The 20003-nt window shown below is 41.9% G+C and overlaps 1 protein-coding gene across 1 annotated transcript in view; it reads left to right on the top strand.

Moving 5' to 3' along the window:
* Positions 1-20003, top strand: part of LOC111148930 (Rho GTPase activating protein 31) — a 112711-nt gene that overhangs the window by 60020 nt on the left and 32688 nt on the right. Inside the window, exons 2-6 of the mRNA XM_022505743.1 lie at positions 1597-1699; positions 4677-4821; positions 15439-15521; positions 16463-16570; positions 17230-17372. Of these exons, the coding sequence (XP_022361451.1) occupies positions 1597-1699; positions 4677-4821; positions 15439-15521; positions 16463-16570; positions 17230-17372 (582 nt within the window). The remainder of the gene's footprint in view (positions 1-1596; positions 1700-4676; positions 4822-15438; positions 15522-16462; positions 16571-17229; positions 17373-20003) is intronic.

The raw sequence follows: 20003 nt of genomic DNA, 5'->3' as shown, positions 1-20003 counted from the left end.
CATGGGAGACGAGGCTAAAACATGGATGTGTCCTGGAGGGGAATGGCCCAGGGGGTGCACGGCCTTTGAAAGATGGGTGGAATACTTGAAGTATAACGAGTTTTACTGAGCGTCCGAAGTTACAGTTAGTAGTTGAATGAAATGGTGGGGGAATTGTTTAGAAAATGTTGTAATAGAAAAAATAATCAGTGTTTCAATTTGCATTTTGCTGGTTAATCATAAAACTGGGCAGTTGAAAGAAAGAAAGAGAAAGAAAGAAAATAAAAGAAAAGGAAGAAAGGAAATGTTGTAATGGGGACTCCAGGCAGAGGGTTGTGTCTAAATACCCAGTGTTTACTTCCATAAAAGCCCAGCTCAGCCTGGAATCGTGTGCAAGCACCATCATGTACCTTAAGCATTAGTGGATTGGCGTTCCTCTAAGCCTAAGGCATTCATGGATTGGGGGGAGGCAGCGCAGTGCTAGCCCAAGCACTGGCTCATAGAGTTTCTATACCCCACCACCTCCACAACTGAAGACTTCAAGTGCCCAAGGCTTTGGGAGCTCCCTAAAAAACCACCATCCACAGCAGTCTCATGGAGGGACCTCAGGTGATCTGTCCAGGGGCCAAAGTGGCAAGTAATTCGCTGCTCTCTCCATGCCATCCAAAATGCTTGTAGCTGCTGTTCTATGGCACTGATCTTCCTGGATCAATCAGGGTCAGCCTTGAGGAGAGGTCGGCATATCCAGACATTTCTACCTAGGCAGTAGAAACTTCTGGAGTGGCAGGAATTCAAAAGGCCATGTTGATCCTTTTTATGTGGTCCATTCAATCCATGGCTCTTTGACCCATTCATGGTGTTGGCAGAGGGTGGTTCTCACCTTTAAAAAAACACTTTAACCTATTATCACCTTTAACATTCTAGTAGACATCGTCAGTCTCTTTTCTTTTGCATCTTTTTAAACATAGCTAAATTCACAACGTGTATTCAAATTTGTGCCTTGTTTTTCTTTTACCGACTTATATGCATTTTTCCACGTGTTAATTACTTTTTATAAGCGACAAATAATGTTGAGTGACATAAGTAAATTTATCTGCACCCTCGGTTTCTTCATGTGTAGAATATAGACAGTTGTATCATGAGACAGTCACCTGGAAAGCTTTTAAAGCATAGACTGCTGGGCCCCACCTCCAGAATTTCTGATTCACTGGGTCTGGAGTAGGGCCTGGGAATTTGCACGCCCAACAAGTTCCCAGGAGATGCTGATGCTGCCAGTCAGAAGACCACACTTGGAGCACCAGTGAAATAAGGAGATCGAGTTGTGGGATTTCCAAGGTCACTGCTGGTTTCAGAATCTAAGTGTTTGCATATTTTTCAAATTCCTTGAAAAAACCCAACCAACTTTTAAAACACATGACTTTTCTAAAGTTTAACAAAACCTCATGATTTTTTTAAACACAAAAGAATATCATCTACCATCGAAAAGTAATTGTTTCCACTTGTAACTCACATGCATTCCATACTTGCTTCTCTTTGAAGTTACCTGGATTTTTTAAAGGATATCTTTAAAGGACAGTTAGACTTATAGCTAATGCTTTATTGTTTTTCTTTACGTAGTTCCATATGTATTGAAGAGCTGTGCAGAATTTATAGAGACTCATGGCATTGTGGATGGAATCTATCGGCTTTCAGGAGTCACCTCAAATATACAAAGGCTAAGGTAAGCTGAAAGAATAGCCCCAGAAAGAATTCTCCTGCGATCCTTCCACTGTCCATACCTCTGTCTGCCAGGGTTGGGAGTATTACAGACCTGAAGGGGTTGAGGGAAGGGTGGCAGAGCAGACTAAGTGCTAAGTTTTCAGATGCCTAACTGTTCTTAATCTAATCAGGAAATCCTCTCCTCTGATGTAATTCTTTCCAACAAAAGCTCCTGAGGTTTTTAATCTGTTTCTTTTTAAAAAATATTTTATTTATTTATTTGACAGAAAGCGATCACAAGTAGGCAGAGAAGCAGGCTGAGAGAGAGGGGGAAGCAGGCTCCCCGCTGAGCAGAGAGCCCAATGTGGGACTTGATCCCAAGACCCTGAGATCATGACCTGAGCCGAAGACAGAGGCTTTAACCCACTGAGCCACCCAGGCACCCCTAATCTGTTTCTTTGTCTTGCACCAGGTTTATCCTTCTTAGGTGGATTCAGTGGAACTCAAATGATTTCAATCACAAGTTAGAACAACATAACTTATTAGCGTTCACTTATCTACCCAGAGCTCAGTTAGGTTCCTGTTAAGAACTTGGAGATGATTTGAGTTTTTCTGTTGGTGCGCACACTCACCATTTGCTAGTTCCCTCGGTCAGGAAATTAAAAATCTGCATGACTGTGTATTTCTCCCAATGAGGCTGAGATTTTAAAAATTATGAGTAGATGAACTATTTCCAATTCCACAGATTTATCCTAAACAATTCTAAAATTTTGGGGGAAGAAATGTCTATCACATTGAATTAAGAGTACGATAACCTTCACACAAAACACAGATATGTATTTGTATGTTTTATGCGTATTAAATATATATAATAAAGGGAGTAGATATATAGTGTACTTACAGTGTTTTACCAAGTGTTATTTTTATATATTTATATGTTTAATTATAAGGGGAGACTTTTAAAACAGTAAAAACATTCGTATTAGCAGATTAGTCCATTAAATTGAATAGATTGTACGGTTAATTCATCTTCTGTCTTCTTCCTCTGATTTTGTTCTGCCTCTCCTCCTCCCATCGCAATTGTAATGACATTCTACAAAAGGAAAAGGAATAAGACATCCTTTTTTACTCCTGGGGAAGTGGTGACTGTTAAAAACTAATTGGTTTGTGCAACCATCAAGTTTGACAGATCTATGTACTTACATAATGTCACTATAATTTACTAGCCTGACCTTTTCTAGAGTTTCAACAGCAAATACTTTTTTTTTTTTTTAAAGATTTTATTTATTTATTTGACAGACGGAAATCACAGAGAAGCAGGCAGAGAGAGAGGGGGAAGCAGGCTCCCTGCTGAGCAGAGAGCCCGATTCGGGGCTCGATCCCAGGACCCTGGGATCACGACCTGAGCCGAAGGCAGAGGCTTTAACCCACTGAGCCACCCAGGCGCCCCCAGCAAATACTTTTTAATATTTTACTCTTTGCTCTGAAAGAGACTACACAGTAGTTGGTGTGGTGGGAGAACTCTTGGGCAGTAGCCAAATTCTTTTTCTTTAAAGGACCAACCTTAGCCCCTGCAGGGAAATTTTGGCTAAATAAATGGGTAAGCTCCAAATGTGTTCTTTTCTGCTCTTCTGCTCTCTTAAAAACAAAAACAATAACAAATAAAACAAAACAAAACAACAACAAAAAACCCATGCCCCTGAATTTATACGGTGCTGCAAGGTTTTCTTTGAGCCCAAAAGGAGCCCCACCCGGCTCCTTTTGGGCTCAGGCAGTCAGGGATTTCCCCACCCTTTGTTAAAGGGCCAGAAGCAGGTGGCAGGAAGCCAGGCAGGGGACTGTTGTTGAAATTTTTGTCTTCTCTGAAATCTTTGTCTCCGAGAAAGGCAGGATTACACTTTTTTCTTTCAGATGGAGTTGGTGTAGTGTATTCTTGGTTATCAAAATACTCATAGTTTGGGGACTTTGAAATGGTAAATATTCATGGTAAAAATATATGTAAATTGTAAATAAAAAAAATGTAAATATGTAAAAAAGCACGATACATAACTACGATCTTAATTACATTAAAATGTTTACTTTTGTAGATACACACATGGGACCTAGAAGTCAAACTGTAAACTGCTTGTGATTATGGATGACTTTGTTCTTTGCTTCTTGTGTTTTTCAACTTCTTTTTATGCACATGTTAACTTTTAAAAAATAAATTTTTTAAAACCTTTAAAAAAAAAAAAATGCTGACTCCGAGAGTCCAGTTCAGTCTGTCACAATGCGGCTGACCAAATGAATTCTCTCAAGAAATCTAAGTTCTCCTGTATATGAAAGCTCCAATTTGTCCCTTTTCAAACAGGTTTTTAACTTTTATGTATATATTATTTGAGGCAGTGTATTCCTATCACCTTGGTCAAGAAATGTTTTAAAATTAGAAACAAGGCCTGGAACCTGATGTCGTTCCCAAACACCTCGCTATACGTTGCTCATAAGAAGACATTTATACTCCCGGCTATCCTGTGGGAGTCACTATCAGTCGGCTTAGAAGGGTTCAGAGTCTCCAGATAAAACAAGTTTGTTGACATGAGTATACGGAGATGAATAATAACAATCTGACACACCCTGGTTTTGGTCTCTCCTCCAAGAAAGAGAAGTTCATTAGAAAAATATTTTGGAAGAACTGAAATCTGAACAGGCTTTTTTGGCAACAAAAGTTCGTATTTCCCCACCGTTCATAATTTAGACTGGGACATAATGCCCTGAGAAATCCTTTGGTAAATGGGCATTATGTTTTTCTGATGACAGCAACTTTCACAGGGAAGATTCAGACCTGAAGTGGAAGTCTTCCCAGAGCTTCCTTGTGCTAGGAAGAGAAGATCATTTTGATCAAGGTCAAAAACAGAGTCAGATCAGCAGTTTAGGGTCTTTGTACCCATCAGCAGCCAAGCAGCTGCTGACAAGGAGCCCATGCTCTCTAGATTGTTATGTCTCTGTCTGTGTTGTTTCAGGCAAGAGTTTGGTTCAGATCAATGTCCAGATCTGACAAGGGAAGTGTACCTCCAGGACATCCACTGTGTGGGCTCACTCTGCAAGCTCTACTTTAGGGAGCTGCCCAACCCTCTCCTGACTTATGAGCTCTATGAGAAATTCACGGTGAGTGTTTGGATTTCCATTATGGTTATTGGGTGGGACTCCTGGATGGGCCAAGGAGAATTTCAACACTAAAATAACAATAATAAAACTCACCAGATGGTTGACATTATCTTAATCATGTAATGGAAGTAGGTTGCTATAGTGAGGAAAGTAAGGTAGTGGATCCATTGGCTAAATTTTTCCTTTCTTAGATTTTCAGAATTGTGTTTATTTGTTTCAAGAGCTGGATTAGAATTATCTCTGTGTTACTTAACTGAATGCTCCTCATTGTATAAGGGAAAGCTAAGCAGCAGAGGTGTGAAATGACTGGCCCCAGGTCACACAGCAGGACAGGAACCTAAGACTCCAGATGTACCTCTACTGCTAGTTCATTTTCATCAGGCTTCTCCTTCTGTAATTCTTTTGGGGTTTGGGGAATGAGGTGGGCAGGTAGAGCAGGGAGAGAAAACAAACCTAAGTCAAGGGAGAGATCAGAAGTCTGGAAAGAGGAAAGAATCTGGGAAATGCCAAGAGGAAGAACAGGCTGAGCCCGTGAGTTGAATTGGTGGAGGGTGGATGGGCAGGACACATTACCAGCAGCTCTGTGGTCACCAAATAGGGGCATCTGTGGGAAAAGTAGAAAGAATAAATGCTTACAGGATGTCTGTAGAGATAGCATTAAAAATGAGCTTGAATGTTTGGCTGCTGGGGTGGAGGTGCAGAGTAGGTGGAGAGACGGGTTCAGCTGAGATTGAGGTTCACCTAATAAGGGGGGTGAGGAAGATGAGGGTGTATGCAAGAGAGTGATAGAAATAGTTGACCATGGAATTTTATCTGGATAAGAGGGGAAGTAAGGCCATAAGGCAGTGAGTAACAGTGAAAAAATATTATTGGGGGTGCCTGGGTGGCTCAGTGGGTTGAGGCCTCTGCTTTCTGCTCAGGTCATGGTCTCAGGGTCCTAGGATCGAGCCCCACATCGGGCTCGCTGCTCAGCAGGGAGCCTGCTTCCTCCTCTCTCTCTGCCTGCCTCTCTGCCTACTTGTGATCTCTGTCTGTCAAATAAATAAATAAAATCTTTAAAATATATATATATATTATTGATGGATTATTCATCTCAATAAGGGCAATAGACTGTTGGAGTGGGGTGGTCAGAGGGGATGTTTGCAATTAAGATTATGGAGGAGTTGCAATTACTGATAAGGACCAGATCTAGGCTCTAAAATGGGAAGCAGCCTTTCTCATGGCTCCCGTAATAAACTTATTTTGAGCATAGAGAAGGTTCTTCAGTTCCAAACGATACAGGAATAAGTGGATGCATTTTAAAAGTTGGGTTTGGACCATTAACATATACTTAAGAGTTTTCAGTAATAGAGGGAAACACTCATAATGATAACTGGAAAAGAACAGATGCATAATTGTATATTAAAACATGACTAAAGAGAAAGATGTTCAAAAGATTAATAGCCATTTGTTTCAATGATGAGATTATAGTTTTCACTGCTTCTTTAAGACTTTAACTTTCAATATTTCATCTACTAAATGTACATTAATTTTTTAATGAAAAAAATAAGGCCAAAACAAAAAACTTGGGCCTAGAGGTTGACTACTGGAGAAGCCAACATATATCAGCTGATACGAAGTGTCAGGGGTTTGTGGACCCTTAGAGATCTAAGGTGACCTCGAGATCTAAGGCTGAAGGCAAATGAGCCTCCACTCTGAGTGGCGAGGTCAAAAATAATGGTAGCCTCTAACAACTGGAACTACTGAGGAGTCTTTCCTGGGAAACAGGAGGAAAAGTTATGGGTCTCATGTGAGTCTGCCAGAGTATAATCTGTGATTATTTCCTCATTTTAAAAGTAATTGTATTTGGTAAAAGACAGATTGGAAAATGGAGGAACGGTAGAAAGGAACCCTTTGTCTCCTCTCTTAAAGACCAAAGACAGCTATGGTTAATATGTGGGTATTTCTTTCACTCTTTTGTTCTTCGCATAGTGTTTTTGGTATATTTTGTTTTCCCAAGTCAAAATAGAATTTTATTGCAAAAATGAAAGCAATACAGAAAAGTGTAAAGGAGAAAGTATAAATTGCTGGAAACTCCACACCCCAAACATATCTGCTGGTAACATTTCAGGAGACATTCCTTTCTCTCATTTCAGGAGACATCTCTCCCTTTCCCTCTCTCTCTTTCTCCCTCTCCCCTTTCCCTTCTCACTGCTTTCGGATATATCACTGCTTTTGGATGTTAACTCAACAATGTGGCCATCTTCCCATGCTGACAAGTAGAGAAACACAATTTTTACAGAGTATTTTCTCATATGCACAGTGAATTTCTGAAGCCAGTTTCCTACAGATGGACATTTTGACTTTTTGTTTCTCAAAACTTTGCTTTTATAAAACAATGTGATGGTAAATATTTTTGTACATATATCTTTATCCTTTTCTCTGTTTGTATCTTTAGGAAAAAACCATAGATTTAGATTTGTTGAGTAAAAAACTCTTGTTTAAAATGTTATGTTGCCAAATTGTTCTCCAGAGAGATAAGAATGGTCTTTTCCCTGCAGCCTCACTAACACTTGATATTTCTAATTTGTTAAATTATTATTTTTGTTTTATTTTGTACATAAGACTTTATTGTCTTTTTCTACATAGTTTTAATCCTCTTATCAGTATAATAGTACATCTTAGAATATGATAGAATAGGATATCATCATGTTAAAGAACAGAATGAGTCTAATTTATTTTAACTAAATTTCACTTTATGATAGTTGGGGGTAGATAAGAATTCTTATCTGGAAACTTCAGAATTATGTTTTTTTCTTAAGTCTTGCTTATAGGCTCAGAGCGAACCCCATATTTATCTCTTCCCACTTTTGTTCCTTAACATTGCTAATCGTTCTGTTCTCCCACAGCAACAGAATAATATTAAAGCAACATTATTTTCAACTTGTCATCAGATTTCCAGGAAATCTAACATGGTATTCACACTAAAAAAATAAAATAAAGAATATTTTGCTATATAACTGACTTCTACATAAGCAGGACCTAGTGAAGTTATCTACACTGAAAATATATCATTTAATTGATTTCTTTGATCACAATAACAAATTATAATATAAGCAAACCTTCTTTGGGAGTATGGATATAGGTCTGTTAACGTCACATATTCTTAAAATGATTTACTTAAACCCGCTTGCACCGCTAAATTAGAATACTATCTCAGTGAAATAATAAAACTAGAAAAATATTAATGGAATAATAATAATAATGAGTTTATTTATTGAGTACTTACTATATGATAAACATTAAAATATTATTTCATTTACTCTTCAGAATAACTCTATAAAGTAGGTTTTATAGTTTCTTACAGATGAGTGAATTATAGATGAGGCTCAGAGACACTCTTGCCTGGGTTTGTACAGCTAGTAAATGGAAGGAAAGATTGAATATTCTGTCTCAAAACTATGACACTATTGTAAAATAGAGTTAACAACTCCTAAGTAGGCCCAGGTGGTCAGTAACTTAATATGAGATAAAGAAAGCATCCCAGGCTAACAAAGAATTCAATCAATGGTATTAGCAAAATTGACTAACTATTGGGAAAGGAGGAAAGTCAAGTTACATTCTTACCATTTAGCAGATTTCAGGTGAAAGCTTTTTAACAAAAGCAAAAGGCAAAAGATCACCAGAGGCAAATGTAACAAACTAAACTACATATAATTTTTTTTTCTTTTTTTTTTTTTTAAAGATTTTATTTTTTATTGGGCAGACAGAGATCACAAGTAGGCAGAGAGACAGGAGGAAGCAGGCTCCCTGCTGAGCAGAGAGCCTGATGCGGGGCTCAATCCCAAGACCCTGAGATCATGACCTGAGCCGAAGGCAGAGGCTTTACCCTCTGAGCCACCCAGGCGCCCCTAATTTTTTTTCTATATAAAAAACTCATTAACAAAATTAAAAGGCAGGAGCACCAGGGTGGCTCAGTTGTTAAGCATCTGCCTTCCACTCAGGTCATGATCCCAGGGTCCTGGGATGTAGCCCCAGTTAGGGCTCCCTGCTCAGTGGGAAGACTGCTTCTCCCTCTCCCACTCCCCTTGCTTGTGTTCCTTCCCTCGCTGTATCTCTCTTTGTCCAAAATAAATAAATAAATAAATAAAATTAAAAGGCAAATGATCAACTATAAAAAAAAAGATAAAAGCACCACATAACAAAAACCACTTGCTAAACAAATGAGCAAAGAGCAATGAACAATTCATTGAACAAATCAGTGAAGAAATATAGTTTTTAAAAAATTATAAATGCACCCAAAACGGATGTAACATTGTGTATAACTATACTTCAGTTAAAAAAAAAAGTCAGATAGGTAAATAGGTTTTTGTTTCTTAGATTTTATTTGTTTATTTGAGAGAGAGAGAGAGAGAGATCTTGTGAGAGAGAGAGAGAGAGAGACAGAGCACAAGCAGCGGCGAGGAGTAGAGGGAGAAACAGGCTCCCCACTGAGCAAGGAGCCCCATGAGGGACTCCTTCCCAGGACTCTGGGATCATGATCTCAGCCAAAGGTGGATGCCTAACTGACTGAGCCACCCAGCCACCATAGATAGACAGTTTTAAAATGTAGGAAAAAAAATTTAATTAAAAAAAAGTATAAATATATTAGAAAATATATTTTCATATTAAATAAGTAATTTTTTGACATTAGTATTTCATGCTGGCAATCCTGTGGTGACACTGGGTCTTTTAGGGTGTTTTGTTGTTATCTTTTTAAGATTTTAATTTCAAGTAATCTCTACACCCAACATGGGATTTGAACTCACAACCCCTAGATCAAGAGTTGCATGCTCTACTGACTGAACTAGCAGGTGCCCCTCTATGGTTTTCTATGTTGGAAAGTGTGAATTAGCTGGACAGCTCAGAAAGTCATTTGGAATTACTATTGAGAATCCTAAAGTGCTCTTATTTTTTAAATATAGTAACTATTTCTAGGACCACATTCTACGATAACAATCAGATATGTCCACAAGTAATGGACTTCTAAATACTTCATTGCAATAGTATAATACCAAAATGTGGGAGTATCTATGTGTCTAACAATAAGGGGTAAGTTAAATAAATGCTGTTATTTTTGATCCTGGGTAGCCATGAAAAGTCACATTTTTGAAGAGTATTTATCGGCCACAATATAAAGTTAAACGGCAGAAAGCAGTATATGCAACTGACTAGGAAACAATGCATGTTCATATTTGGTGCTGAGAAGTCAGGAAGATTGCCTCTTGTATGCTGCACATGTGAGGAGGTTAAGAGTAGTTATGTCTGGCTGGTAGGATAGCAAGTGATTGTTAATTACTTCATATTTCATATTATAATTTTTTTTAAAGATTTTATTTATTTGACAGACAGAGATCACAGGTAGGTAGAGAGGCAGGCAGAGAGAGGAAGGGAAGCAGGCTCCCTGCTGAGCAGAGAACCCGATGCAGGGCTCGATCCCAGGACCCTGGGATCATGACCTGAGCCGAAGGCAGAGACTTTACCCCACTGAGCCACCCAGGCGCCCCTCATATTATAATTTTGAGTACACATATTAGTTTCCTGTAGCTGCTGTAATAAATCACCACAAACTTAGTGGCTTAAACAAAAAAAATTTCTTCTCTCCCAGTTCAGGAGCCCAGATTGGGGGTGGAGGGGTGCTGGGGCGGTTCATGGCCTGGAAGTGCTCACCTCTTCCAGCTTCCAGTAGGTGCCAGCACTCCTATCTCTGCCTCTGTGATGGCCTTTTCCTCTCCTCTTCTGTCTGTGTCAGAGCTCCCTCTGCCTCCCTCTTATAAGGATAGCTGTGATTGCATTTAGGGCCCATTGGGTTAATCCAGGATCATCTCATCTCAAAACCTTTAACTGAATTACATCTGCAAAGACTTCTTTCCTAAGTAAAGTAAGGTGGATAGGTTCCAGAGATTTGGACCTGATATCTTTGAGAGCAACTCTTCAGCCTACTATATTACATTTTATTTTTATCATATAAAAAGTTCATTTTAGGAAAAATTCAGTTTTGGTCCTATTGATTGATTCAGTTGGAATCATTACACCCAAGAGGAAAGTTAGGATTCTGGATTTTTAGAGAAGGCAATTTAGAGAGGTGTTTAATTTTAGAGTGAGTTCATATTGAAATAACTTCTTTGTGGATCAGTCTTCCTCATTTAACTGTAAGCTTCCTGAGCACAGAAACAGTGTTCGTTTTGTTCCTTGTTGTGTTTCCTTTCCCTGCTCTCCAGATGCTGGAAGATGTTTACCTAGTGAGCCTTTGCTGACAGGTTTGTGGACCCACACACAGAATTTGAAATGTCCCTTGGGGTAGGGTGGGCTACTAGTGTGCGGCACAAGGCAAAAGCAGGTTGGCTGGGAGCTCAAGAGAGCTGCAGGGGTGGGCAGCGGCCAGCTGCTCTTTGTTTGCCTTGGACTCCCCCAGCTTTAATGCTAAAAGTCCTGTGCCCCAGGAAACCCCTAATCTCAGGCAAACCAAGATGGTGGGAAATTGCAGATGGACCAGGTCCCGTAATTCAAGCGGGGGCGCAGGGCTACAAGAGCACCTGACTCCTGGGGTGCCACAGGGACCAGGTTCCATCACTCACCACTGACGAAAGCCAAAGGCAGAGATGTGAGTGGTGGTGAAACAAGACAGGAATGTATTTCAGTGAGGCCAACACTGGGGAGACAGCGGACTGGCATCTCCAAGACCACCTCCAAAGCCCTGAAGATGCTTTCCAGGTTTATATAAGGAAAACTGGGGGCAAAGGTGGGTGGGTACATGCAGGTGGGCGGTGAAGGTCCAACAGATCTTTGTCTCAGGGTCAGTCACATGGGGTCTTGCTGGTTCAGGGCGGTCCTTATGGCTTGAGGGGTAAGTTCATTCCCCTCAGGGGATGCTTTGCCCACAGGGTCTTTTGCCCGAGTTAAGAGATAAGCCAGAAAGAACTTAATCAACTGAAAGTTTGAGACCAGATGGAAGTAGTTGAAGTTCTCTGTCACAGTCGGGCTTGTTCCACGTGTGTGACAAAGTTGGAAAGGTCTTAGGACTATCTGGAAGGACACACACATGTTGCCTCTGGAAACAACCCCTGAAGGTCTGCAGTAGGCAGAACACTGACTTTCTTCTGTGTATTCCTTTGAATGCTTTTGTTTTTTAAATAATGGGCATTAGACTTAAAATGCCCATTTTAAATAATAGGCATTAGACTTTTTAGTCTAATAGTTTAAAATAATTGGCTAAGTTGTAGCTGGGGCGCAACTGAAAAGGAGAGGCATGGGTTGTTTTTCTCCCCTGGTGACAGTTCTGCCGAGGCAGCAGGACTTGAGCTCTGAGGGTGATGGCAGCATTCAGGTGAACAGATAAAACAAGAGCAAGGGGCCACCAGAAGGAACAAGAGTCCAGTCTTGGACCAAGTCCTCAAAGGGCAGGAAGCCGGTCTTATTGATACTGATTGTAAGAGAATGAATAGTCATAGATTCGTCCTAGGTCTTTTAAGATTTAACTCATAGCCAGATTAGCTTGGCAAAAGTTGAGTGAAATTCTCTTCAAGGCAAAAAATTGGGGTAGGCAAAGCTTCAACTCCCCTCCCCCAATTCCCTGATGATAGGTTCAGCCAACCTAATGGGGGAACAGAGAGGGAAAAATGAGTTTGTAGGACTGGACCCCTCCAGGAGAAATTACGGGGATCCAGAGGGCTTCTGAATAGGAAGGCGAGAGGCTGTGAACAATGAAATAAACAAGAATCCCAAATGGGACCTGCAGGCATCAGGGGGAGGACCCGCCCAGCCTCTCAGAACAAAGATGACTAACAGCTTCCTAAAATATCAAAGAAACTTTCCATGAGGGCTCTTAAATTGACCTGCACCTTTATTCCCCAGACACATTTTTTGAAAATGGGGGGCACTGTACAAAGTTTGCTGAGAGGAAGAGAGGCTTCCCACCCTTCCCCCTTTGCAGAATAGAATGCAGGAGGGTCCACATATTCCATAGCCCCTCCTTCCTTGGGAGCTTCTCTCTGCTGGCTCCCCTTATGAGTTCCTCAGAAAGGAAGCAGGGGTGTCCGGGTTCCTACTCCAGGCCCCATTCTTGTTCATACCCTCTATCTCCTCCATAGCTCCAAAATGGAGGGTTGCAACAGAGATCACGCTTATGCTGGTTCTAGTCTCAGGCTTGCACCCCGACCTGAAGACTGGGACACTGTGACCCTCCCAGTGCCTCATTTCTCCCACCAATGCTTAGGAAACAAAAACTCAAATTTTTCCATGTGGAGAATTTTGATAGCATTTTTAAAAAATCAGTTGGTGTCTGTGTATGTTTTATTTCAATTGAATTAAAAGGGGAGGGGAGAGAAGAAAGGTTTAAAAAGGGGGGGGGGGTGGACAGAGCCCTGGCACGATGTCCCACTTAGATGGAGTATAACAAAGCTGACAAATATGAAGGGAGTGCTCTGTGGGTGCCAGGCACTCTGAGTGCTAGGACTCATCACATCCCTGCACCTGCAGAGCTTATGTCTAGTGTAGGAGACTGACAATAAGCAATAGACCTAATCACTAAGTACGGGCTACAGTCTCTTGGTAATGGTGGCGTGCGCTGTGGGAAACAATGGAGACAAGTCAGGGAATTGGGAAGTCTAGGCTCGGGCGGCACTCAGGACGTCTTCTCTAAGCTAGAGCAGAATAGACACTGTGTGGCCTAGAATAGGGCCGGGCATAACAGAGAGTGCCCAAGTCAAGTTCCTTCTTCTTTTCTGTGCCTAAGAATTCTCACTACCGAGAGTATGAGCTTCAGCCCTTGCACATAAGCCAAAGATGACAGCTGAAGCCTGAGCAGAGGTAAACGATATGAGAAAACCATACCACATTTAGGATTTTCTTTCTGGTTGAAATGGAGAGGGCAGTATTTCTCAAAGTACAGAATGTATTTCCCAATTTGACTTTGCCTTATGTACAAAATGTAAAGCAAGTTTCTGGCACTGGGAGGAAATTCAAGACTGTGTAAGTCACATCTGCTTGTGAATTCAGGGCCGTTAAGGATTGACATGAGCTCAGGAGCTCTCTTTAAAATGTGTCTTGATCTAGGTGGGGTTACAACAGTATGTGCTTATGAAAGAATTCATGGGGCTACGGCTTAAGATTGGTATATTTTTACTGTCTGTAAAGTATACCTCAGTAAACAAAGAAAGATGTGATTACCATTGACCTTGGACCTAGGTACTACTCCCACACTGGCAGTTTGTGAGCCCTCGGCCACTGCACTGGAAGGGGCCCCCTTGAGCCTGGGCACAGGCAGGACAACTTCTCAGGACAGGACACCAGGCATCTGCCCAGGAACATCTACACTCTGCAGACATTCTGGGCAAGTCTGTGCTCACACTGCCTTTACGAATGCCCTTGGCTCTCCCTGAAGACCCTGAGCAGGTGGGAGTGATGCAGGCTGGCTGGGTCCTCGGGCCCAGAGTGGGGGAGTCCCACAGGACCAGTCAAGAAGGTCCTTGGCTTGTCACAGGATGGAAATCAAATGCAAGCCAAGAAGAAGTGAGAGTAGAGTTTGTTGAAGACATGGAGAGAGTAGATCTGGACAGAGAATTTTCTGGAAGACTCAGAAAGGAGAGAAGACTGACTCTCATCTTTGCTTGGGGCCTGAGGTTTTTGTTGAGGTGTGGTGCACGTATCCTCTCAGTAATCCAGGAATTAAAGACTCTGTAAGTCACTTATGCCTTGGAGCTGGGGGTCTTAATGAGTCAGTGGTCATGGAAACTGGTCATGACAACCCCCCCCATCATTCCTTAGATTCATCCATTGTGCTGGAGATCATTAACTTCTCTTGCTTTGCAAGGCGGACATAATGTTTTCTGTTCTGTAACGTCTGTGTAAGGTGAGGGGTGTTGGTCCTAGCAAGAACAGAAGCAGGAAAAGGAGCAAAGAGTTAAAACAAACAAACAAACAAACAAAAAACAACAGCTTTTTTTCGTGGGATCCCTTTGGTTTCTCTGTCTCAGGAGAACAAATACCCACACAGGAATACCTCACCTCCAGGTGAGACCATCAGGTCTAGGGCACAAAGTTCTTACCCTGCTGAGAAGGCTCGTCTTCCCTCGTTCCTCACATCAGCATCTATGACAGTGGATGAGGCACTGAGTAGTGAGGTCACGGAATTGTGTCAGGCCAGACAGGAAGTGGCTGTTTGCACCCAAGAAGACCGCTGGCTGAGTCAACATAGAGACACCCTGTTATCCCCGTCCGTCTCTCCCTGTCTCTGTCTCTTCCTCTCTCCCAGTGTGAACCTCTGTCACTCTCTCTGCCACACCACACACCCAAGATTCTACACCTTTATCAGATACCTAACAACATTTTGGGGCTACACAGAGACCCAAGCAATCCACACGCCCCCGTGTGCACTCACTGTTAGACACTTCGTATCACGAACCCTTGGATTTTAGTCGTTGGTTAGTTAGTTAGTAGTTAGTTAGTTAGTTAGTTAGTAGAAAAGCATGCCTCTTGGAAGGATGATCTCTAGGCCTGGTTGGGAGGCTGGAATACCAGAAACCTAAATAAAGCCAGGAGACAAAGGGGGCGTCCATCCTCTCAAGCACTCACTGGGCTGCTTCACGTTCTTCTCCACAGGAGGCCGTGTCGCATTGCCCGGAAGAAGGCCAACTGGCCCGAATCCAAAATGTTATCCAGGAGCTTCCCCCATCCCATTATAGGTAAGAATTTTTGGTAAAATATGTCTGCAGCCTCTCAAGGTGGTATAATACCAGAGATGCGGGCTGGTGTCGTAAGAGCGAGCAAGTTTAGTAGACAGTGACTTTCCTGTGGCATTTTGAGATGGGTGAACAGGTCAACTTTTATCAGAGTGCATTGGTGCCTGCCCAGGGACATTGGCAGGAAGGGGCAGCCCATGTCCTTTTTACTTATGGGGCCCCCCTTAGAGTCTCACAGGAAGTCATTATGATCACACGAGCCATCCTCACTGGCTGTGATATTCTAGGTTCTTACCCAGATTCATAGCATAAACACATCTGTGGGATCCAGGAGGGTCTTTAAATAGGGTTTGGCTGTAGCTCTTGAGCTTCTGGCTGACAATCTGTTTGCTCCTCAGTACCATCCCCCACATCATCCCATCCTTCCATTTTGTTCTCACAGTTTAGCCCCTCATTTTACCACCTTTCCCAGGGTTCTCTAAGCATCTTTTATAAGGGGGTAGATTTTGATGTGGTATAAGGAAGAAATTCCTACTAACAGATGTCATTCGTCCATGAGATGAGCTCTCTAACTAACAAGAACCAAGTTACCTGTAGCTGGGAGAATTCCAGAAAGAGAAGAGTTAAGAGGCAGTTATAAGATTATGCGGTGGCAATGGTGGCCTGGATAAAATGAGGCCCAGGGAGCTGTCTCTGGCTCTCCAGGGGCCTCGGCTGACTTCTGACAAAACCATTCCCCTTCTCCACCCTGAGCCAGCATGCCTAGGGCCAAGAAGATTATTTCCATCAATCTTGATACCTTCCTGATATTCCTCCAAAATTCACGAGATAGAAATATTTAGAATCTTTTAAATCCAAACTTAGAAATTATCTCCAGATGTTGGGCTTTACATAGGCACTAAAGTTTCTTACTTTGCTTTAAAAAAAAAAATGAACCGTTACAGGACCTTGGAATACCTGATTCGACACCTGGCCCACATTGCCTCCTTCAGCAGCAAGACCAACATGCATGCCAGGAACCTCGCCCTGGTGTGGGCACCAAACCTGCTCAGGTAACCGCTATACCCTAACCTTCTCACCACCCCCGTGAGCTCAAAGCTGCCACCGACTGAAATGAAGCCCCTTGAAGACAAAGCTGTAGCAAGTGGTCATTTGTAACCTGTAAGTTAAGAGGATTGTAATAGCCTGAGCTCTTTGTCTGCCATCCTGGAAACTCTGGGTTCCAAAGGCATTTTCTAGCTACAACCAGCATGTGGCTAAAGTTACAGGTTTGTGTGTTATAATTTCTTGAAAAGGCCTTTCTTTCTTGTCTTGAGGGCTCATTGGCTTTTGTTGGTTTTGGCGGAGTCACCGTGTCAGAGGACTTCATAAATGATGACCTGACCCACAGAACAATTGGGTGGTGGGGGGAGGGAATGGAAGGAGATCCCATGAAGAAAAAAAAGCAATTCCTGTATATTCACAAATACAGTGTTTGTAGTCTAGCAATGTATGGTCCCTGGTAACTGTTTTCAAATTTGTTCAGTGTGTTTGGCATCACAGCCTTTGGGGAGTCCTTTTCATAGGTCTTAAATAGTTAAAACATTCTAGAGATTAACAAACTGTATACATTTAGGAAATGGAGCTTGTACAAAAGGCCCACTGGCTCCCCCTGACTGCTTTCCATTGGGGGGCAGACTCACTCACTGAATGTGTTTCATCCACGATTTAGGTCAAAAGAAATCGAAGCCACTGGCTGCAATGGAGACGCGGCTTTCCTTGCAGTTCGGGTCCAGCAGGTGGTGATTGAGTTCATCCTGAATCATGTGGATCAAATCTTTAACAACGGCACACCTGCGTCTTTGGAGCACAATGGTAATGGCTTCTTCTGGCATACTCCACACCAGGCCATCCTTCTTCCTTGCCTTAGTCATGGGGCCCAAGAAGAAGTTAGGGCGGCCTTGCTTCTAGCCCTGAGCTTTGGCTGTGTGCGTGTGGGCTGACTACTCCATGTGTCAGCGTCTGGGGATCATGCACGTGTGTACATTGGTCTTAGTGCACCAAGATGTGTTCATGGGTGGCTGTGGTGTTTCTGAGCAGTTGCATGCATGACCTAGCCCTTGAACGGAGAGTTCTGTGCTGGAATAATCTATTGGTTTTAGTGAGTTATTAAACTCTCTGGGTTGTTATCAGCAGGTAACATTGTTCCCTCACCTTTACTTTCCTGATGGGATTTCAGAAGACCCTTATGTCTTCATCTTGGGTGTTATGAGTGGGTTAAGAGGCAGTATGGCTGTATGCACATGTATATGCAGAATGGTTCTCTTCACAAGCATTTCTTGAGTGCTTACTTTGTTCTACCACGCACCAGGCACTAGGCATACAAAAATGAGTGTGTATCTGTAGGTGTGCATATGCAGAGACTGGTCAGCACTGAAACCCTTTGTGGCCATGTTGGTGAGAAAGATACAGCTAATGGAAGCTGGATGTGAGAAGATGCAAGACTGTGGTTCCCAGTAGCTCTTGTAATGATCTAATGAACACGCTAGGAGTGAACTGGTTTCTGTTGCTGGAACTCCTATAAACTTGATTTGTCTAAATCAACTATCCAGCTGGTCAGGAAGCCTCGTAACTACAACTTGTGTGAGTTTTCCAGCATTAGCATATGTCACAGTCCCCTGGGGGGCTGTTCAAACACAGATTACCGGACCTTATCCCCAGAACTTGTGATTCGGTGTGTCTGGGATGCTTCTGAGAATTTGTATTTCTGATGTGTTTTCAGGTGGGGTTGCTGCTGCTGGCCAGGGCCCACACTTGGGGAACCAGTGGTCTATGAGAACCCTATCTGCCAAATATTTGGGTTAGCTGATTAAAGCATTCTTTTCTCGTTTAGCTAATATAGTTGGGAAAAATGAACATAACCGTCAGAACAATCAATTGCAGCTAACATCCAATTTTGATTCCTGGTATATGGGCTCCCACCCTGACCCTGTCCTCTATGTGGTTTATAACCTTACTTTGAAAACATTTTTTATTGAAATAAAATTCACATAGCATAAAATTCACCATTTTAATCATTTTAAAATATACAGTTCGGTGGCTTTTAGTATTCACAGAATTGTGCAACCATCACCACCAATCTAATTTCAGAACATTGCATCACTCCAGAAAGAAACCCCATACACACCAAGCAGTCTCTGCACGTTTCACCCTTCCCCCGAGACCCTGGCAACCACAAAGCTACTTTCTATTTCTAGGGATTTGCCTCCTCTGGACATTTTATGTAAATGGAATCATACAACATGTGGTCTTTTGTGACTGACTTCTTTCACTTAGCACATGTTCTCTGAGGTTGACCCACATTGTTACATATGTCAGTGTTTCCTCCCTTTTTATGGATGAATAATATATCTTCTGTTGTATGCCTGTACTACATTTTGTTTACCCATTCGTCAGTTGATGGCCATTTGGGTTGTTTCTACTTTTTGGTTATTATGAATAATGCTGCTGTGAATACAAGTTTTTATGTGAACACATGTTTTCGATTCTCTTGGTTACATACTGAGAGTGGCTAATGTTTCGTTTATCTTTATTTTAACTCTCCCACTAGAGAGAGAGTTTTTTTTATTGTAAGCTATAGAAATCCTTTTTGAAGGTAGGTGAGAGGGTGCGTTCATTCATTCATCCTTTTGAATCAACCAGTAAGTTACTGGGGACTTATTCCATGCCAGGAATGATGGCAGGCGCTCCCCATACATCATCTCATTGGCTTATCATAAGAAGTTGTCACGGACCTTATTTTATATGGGAAGAACCAGAGGACCAGAAAAGCTTAGTAACTGCCCCAAGTCGTACAACTAGTAACTTTGAGACTGAACATGGAACCTAATTTTTCAGCCCATGGCTCTTTCCTCAGCTCTATGCTGCCTTTATGAAGAGAAAAAAAAAAAAAATAGAAAAATAGACCAGTAAACCATTGTGAAGAACTAATGACTTTTGGGAACTGTTCTTCCCGAAAGCAAATCCTATCTGTGACAGTTAGTGTTAAAGCCGTTCCTGATTCTAACCTGAAAATGCCTGCTCTCTTTGTGACCATTGCCTTGATCATCTCTTGTACTGTATACGGAAATCCAGTTGCCTTGTGAGCCTTTAACTCTTGATGGCCTCTAGTGCTTATTATTCAATGCATTTCATTTAAATGTTGTCATGAACTCGTATTGACTTTGGTAAGATAGCACAGTTAATGTTTACACAAAATGGAAGAAGCCATACCCTCTGGAATTTTAAATTTGGGATTAGGGTTCTGTTTCAAATTGGAAAGATTTTAGTAGTCACAGAATCCAATACTTTTGTTTAATGAATAAGAGCAAGGAGGCAAGACAGATTGTGATGTATCCAAGATTTATTAAAACATAAATATGCATCGAGCAACTTCTAAGTGCCAGGCACTAGTCCACACACTGGGGACCATGAGTGTACATACAAAATGGCAATGATCCTGCCCTG

The sequence above is a fragment of the Enhydra lutris genome, unplaced genomic scaffold (genome assembly GCF_002288905.1).
Source record: "Enhydra lutris kenyoni isolate GAN:26980312 unplaced genomic scaffold, ASM228890v2 scaffoldscaffold2, whole genome shotgun sequence".
NCBI lineage: Eukaryota > Metazoa > Chordata > Mammalia > Carnivora > Mustelidae > Enhydra > Enhydra lutris.
The sequence above is the reverse complement of the archived record's forward strand: the minus strand, read 5'-3'. Positions and strand labels throughout refer to the sequence as shown.